The sequence below is a fragment of the Cariama cristata genome, unplaced genomic scaffold (genome assembly GCF_000690535.1).
Source record: "Cariama cristata isolate BGI_N322 unplaced genomic scaffold, ASM69053v1 scaffold5629, whole genome shotgun sequence".
Lineage (NCBI taxonomy): Eukaryota > Metazoa > Chordata > Aves > Cariamiformes > Cariamidae > Cariama > Cariama cristata.
In genome coordinates this window covers 1-4,787 of record NW_009636205.1, presented here as the reverse complement: position 1 = coordinate 4,787, position 4,787 = coordinate 1, and the positions used below count along the sequence as shown (strand labels likewise).

The 4,787-nt window shown below is 37.6% G+C and overlaps 1 protein-coding gene across 1 annotated transcript in view; it reads left to right on the top strand.

Annotated features, from left to right (window-relative positions):
• The window catches only part of LOC104167537 (enhancer of polycomb homolog 2-like), a gene marked incomplete at its 3' end in the record, with an annotated part of 13,762 nt that extends 9,728 nt beyond the window's left edge, over nt 1-4,034 (top strand). The window contains exons 6-9 of the mRNA XM_009707827.1: nt 342-533; nt 829-918; nt 3,445-3,590; nt 3,691-4,034. Of these exons, the coding sequence (XP_009706129.1) occupies nt 342-533; nt 829-918; nt 3,445-3,590; nt 3,691-4,034 (772 nt within the window). The remainder of the gene's footprint in view (nt 1-341; nt 534-828; nt 919-3,444; nt 3,591-3,690) is intronic.
• Between the last annotated feature and the right edge of the window lie 753 nt (nt 4,035-4,787).

Sequence of the window (4,787 nt, the reverse complement as noted above, 5' to 3'; positions counted from 1 at the left end):
ATCTGAGCGGTTCAGAACATTGAAAGTGCTTGCCATAGAAAACTCATTTATTGGAATAGGATTTCCGATTATAGTATACTGAGTGTACTGCAAAGGAAGGAACCTCTTAGGTGGTCATATAGCTTAAAGCTTTCAGTTTGTGTATTAATAAATATCTGTAAAGATGATCAGAGGTAAAGGTCTGGGTTTTTTAATGTTTTGAATAAATTTTGCATTATGTGTCTGAAATAGTCTGCAGATGCTGCACGTTGAGAGGCTTTGGAAGATAAGCAGACATGTCTTTACGGCATGAGAAGAAGAAAGGTTAATTTTTTTTTTTAAACTTTTTGTTTCTTGAACAGCATCCTCATCATTCATCTCTGAAGGAGGAGGTGTCAGATGTTGTACGTCAAAAGAAGAAGTATCTAAAGAAACCTAAAATAGAGTGTGTAGTAACTCCTCAACAGCCCTCTGCTGAGCCCTTGCCTGTTATCAGCAAGAGTGATATTAAACAGTATGACTTCCACAGTTCAGATGAAGATGAGTTCCTGCAGGTAATACTCTGTTGCAAAATCTCAGTGTATAGAAGGTAGAAATTTCAGTTGCCTGTAATTTGGCCCGTCTAGCTCGAAATGGAGAATAACTCTGTTGGACGGTGGATATATATAAAAAAGATACTTGCATAAACTATGAGGTCTTGTTTTCTTCTTCTAAGCTATGCTTCAGAGAAGTTTGCATTTAATATACAAATGTAGCAGTTCCTGTTATATGAATATAAATTTGTATAATAAATAAAATTATATTATATAAATGTGGCAGTTGGAAGAATGACTTTACTTTCTGATCCAGGTACCCTCACCAGTATCGGAAGCAGAAGAAGAAAATGATCCTGATGGACCTTGTGCTTTCCGGAGAAGAGCAGGATGCCAGTATTATGCTGTAAGACTATCTGCTGTTGGATTTAGTGTGGTGGTTTTTGTTATGTTGGGTTTGGTTTTTTTAAATTTGGATTGACATCATGCTAATGTAATAGTTATACTGTTCACACTTTTACCACCAAAGCTTTAATCGTTCAGTGAATCCAAATACGTTCGTTTTCAGTCTTCACGAAAATCATTCTCATTGTATTGTTCCTCTGCGATTAGCTGAAGGTAACACAGTGTGTTGCCTGCAGACCAATTCAGCCACTGTTAAGAAGAGAGATATTTTTTTTTTTGTCCCCCCAGTTTTCTTAGCCCATCCAGCACATCCTTTCTTCCCAGCTTATACAGCTCGTTAAAGTTACATACTAGTTGTCCCAGTTCTCAGACCTGCTGAGAGATCCTACTGGGGTATTGAGTAGAGTCTGCTATTGAAGCAAAGGGGTTTAATCTGTTGAGGATTTTTTTTTTATATAGTTAAGTCAAAATTTTCTTTTGAAATTAGTGCAAACTGTAGATATATTGAAAAACATTAGGTTGCAGTTGTAAGAATGTGCAAGGACAGAGACTATTTATAGATGTCCAGAACTGCTGACAGTGAAATTTTTTTAGCAAGCATACGCCTATAGATGGGGGAGCTTTAGGCTGCAGAGGACCAAGAAAGGCAACACAATACTACAATGAGTCTGGTTTTTCTTTGCTTGCTTCCCATGGGAAGATTGAAATTATATGACAAAATAATTGGAAAAAATAATTGTGTACTTCTTTAGCCTTTAAAGCCACTTACAGAGGAATCGTTTAGTCTCTAGGTAGGCTGTTTCAGAAGCCCAAACATCCCCCAGAATAATGAAATTATAGCATGGGCATCTTACACAAGTTGTACTGGAAGTTCTTTGCACGGGTTGGATGTGTCCTGGCACCCGCTACTGTGCCTGCTTTGCGGTGTCTGCCTGTGGTGTAGTCACTTCCGGAATACCACAGACAGCTGGATCTTTCCAAGAACATGTCATTATTTTTAACTACTTCTCTTATTTTAGAGATTTATTAGTGGGTTATTTAAGATAATACTTGCCACCTGTTTTTTTTTTTTTTTGCGTGGCCTCTTATCTTACTTGTTCTTTCAGTTTGGGTGAGTTTGGTGGGTTTTTTAACCTGTTGATTGATAATCTAGTCACCTTTTCTGCTTAGCCTCAGATCATTGGCTGAAGCTTCTCTCTTGCTTAGAATTTATCCTTGGTTGGTTGTTTTTTCCCCTTAGCCTGTAACTTAACTTCTTTGCCAAAAGATGTTGAGATGACTGAAAACTTGTATTCTCATTACTTTTCCATTGCTGCTTAGAAGCAGGTTATTTGACAGCCTTAACGTTAACCTTTTAGGGTTGTGTTTTTTTTTTTTTAAACTACTGAAGCCATTTGAGTTTTGCTTAACTCTTAACATAAATTGATTGATGTATAGCACTACTGTTGCTGTAGGTTTAACCTGATCACAAAAATTGATTATTTTAATAAATATTTATTAACCTGTCATATAAGACATTTCAGTGCACAGCATTTCTGCTTGTAAAGATTATGCAGTTTTGAGTTCATAATAATAATGAAGATATTAATGGAGTAATAAAAATGCCTTAAGGTAAGCTGATAATGGAAAAATACACTTTCAAGATCCAGTATTGAATGCTGTGTATTGGAACAAAGGCCATTCACGTCAGCATCTGTTACCTTTGGCAGTTATGTGTTTCATGAGTAAAACTGAACTGCAAATTTAGGAACCCCTTTTGAAATTACCTACACGCCTAGGTTGCAAGCTATCTGAGTTGGGAATTGTTGTCGCTTCGCCTTGTACAGCTGGTAATTCAGTGGGATCTTTCATAAATGAACAGACCTTCTTGGTGTTTCCTTTGTCACAATAAGTACTAAAAGTAGTTTTCTATAGCATGATACTTAGCACTGGAGTTGTGCATGTAGTTCTGAGGTATTTCTATCGATTACTTTTCATAAACTCATTTTTACAGACAAAATCTTTTATGCTACTGACCCTTACTAGTGGGATTGGATGGGCCTTCAACTGATCACAAAACTTAGTCAAGCTGCAGCCTTGCCTGCAGTAAGTCCTTTGGCTTCTAAAAGCCTGAAGCTCAGAGGCTGAAACAAAACAGGAATTGCTCCCTGTGTTTTAAATCTTGTGATGTATCACCACAAGAGCCATTATCAGACAGGAGGTACTGGGCAAGATGGACCTGTGTCTAGGCAGGACAGTTTTATGTGCTTGGTAGAATGAATTAATTCTGACTTGTTCTGTATTTTTGTTATGGCACCTAATTTTATGACTAATCAAGGAAAGAGGCTTTTCTGCGTCATGAATTCGTGTATTTCTTTTAAAAGAATCTTCCAAGTTCTTCTACGATCTGAGCATGTTAATCACGTGATAGTTCTGTGGGCATTTTCAGCACTTTCTATACAGTAACCTGTGCATGGTAATCGCTTAGTAGTAACCTAATCAAAGTGTACGCCCTAAATGACTGCAAAATTGCCTTTTTTCTTTACAGCCTCGTTTGGACCAAACTAATTCTTCATATGAAAACTCAGAATTGGCAGAATTGGACAAACTGAGGTTCCGGCATTGCCTTACAACCCTTACGATTCCAAGAAGATGTATAGGATTTGCAAGAAGACGAATTGGCAGGGGTGGAAGGTACGGTTGCATTATTTTTACTCTTCATTCCCCTTCAAAGGATAAAAGTATTAGGAAGAGACCGTTAAACTAACGTCTTTTTTTCACCCTCTTTAATCAGGGTTATAATGGACCGAATAACCACAGAACATGATCCTGTCTTGAAACAGATTGACCCGGAAATGCTGAACGCTTTTTCAAGCTCTTCCCAGACTTTAGACTTTTCTTCTAATTTTTCACGGACCAATGCTTCCAATAAACGTTGTGAAAACAGACTGTCCCTTTCTGAAATACTAAGCAATATCAGATCATGTCGATTGCAGTGTTTTCAGCCAAGGCTACTCAATCTACAGGACAGCGATAGTGAAGAATGTACCTCAAGGAAACCAGGGCAGACTGTGAATAATAGAAGAGTCTCTGCAGCATCTGTAGCTTTATTGAACACCAGCAAGAATGGCATATCAGGTAGGCAAGGATTTGAATTCTTCTGGAACTTCAAATACTGAATTCCAGTGTTTTTACTTGTGACTGGACTGGTAATATCTTCAGCAGTGAGGTGTACCTAAACTAAAGATACAAGGTAGTTATTTTGTATTTCTTAGAATGGACAGAAATTTTTCCACAAACAGTCCTCTTCCTCCTGCTGTTATTACGATTTCAGTAGAATCTTGATAAAGTGCTGGACTTAAATATGCATTATTCAAAGGAGGGATTCTGCTCGTATTTAAGAATTGCTTAGGTGTGATTGAGTCTTAAGGACTTTAATTGGTCTAACTTTGCTGAAGGAGAGAAGAATGCTCTTTATGAATGCAGAAGAAAAGCGGTTGGTTTCTTGGGCAGGGGGGGTGGTGTGGTGTCACTTTTGATGTCAAGAGTTTTTCTTTTTGACTCTTGCTAAAACATCTCAGAAGACCAGTAATAAGTTAGTAAGCATACTGAGCAGGCCTGAAAACATCTGAAAACAGTGCTTTCTGTTGATAGCTGTCATAGTAAAAATTTTGACACTGGAAGCATGCAATGATGCACCTTCTCTGTTGATTTTTTCAGAAAATCATCAGCTGTTGATTAAGTGTGATAAGAGATTGCCTTTCCCCTGAAATGTCATCTCTAACTCTCATAGCTAATGCAGCCATCTTACTGCTCAGCTTTATGACCCGATAGCTCCAGATGGGCGAGACAGCCATTCACATATAAACGGTTTTACATTAAAAAAAAAAA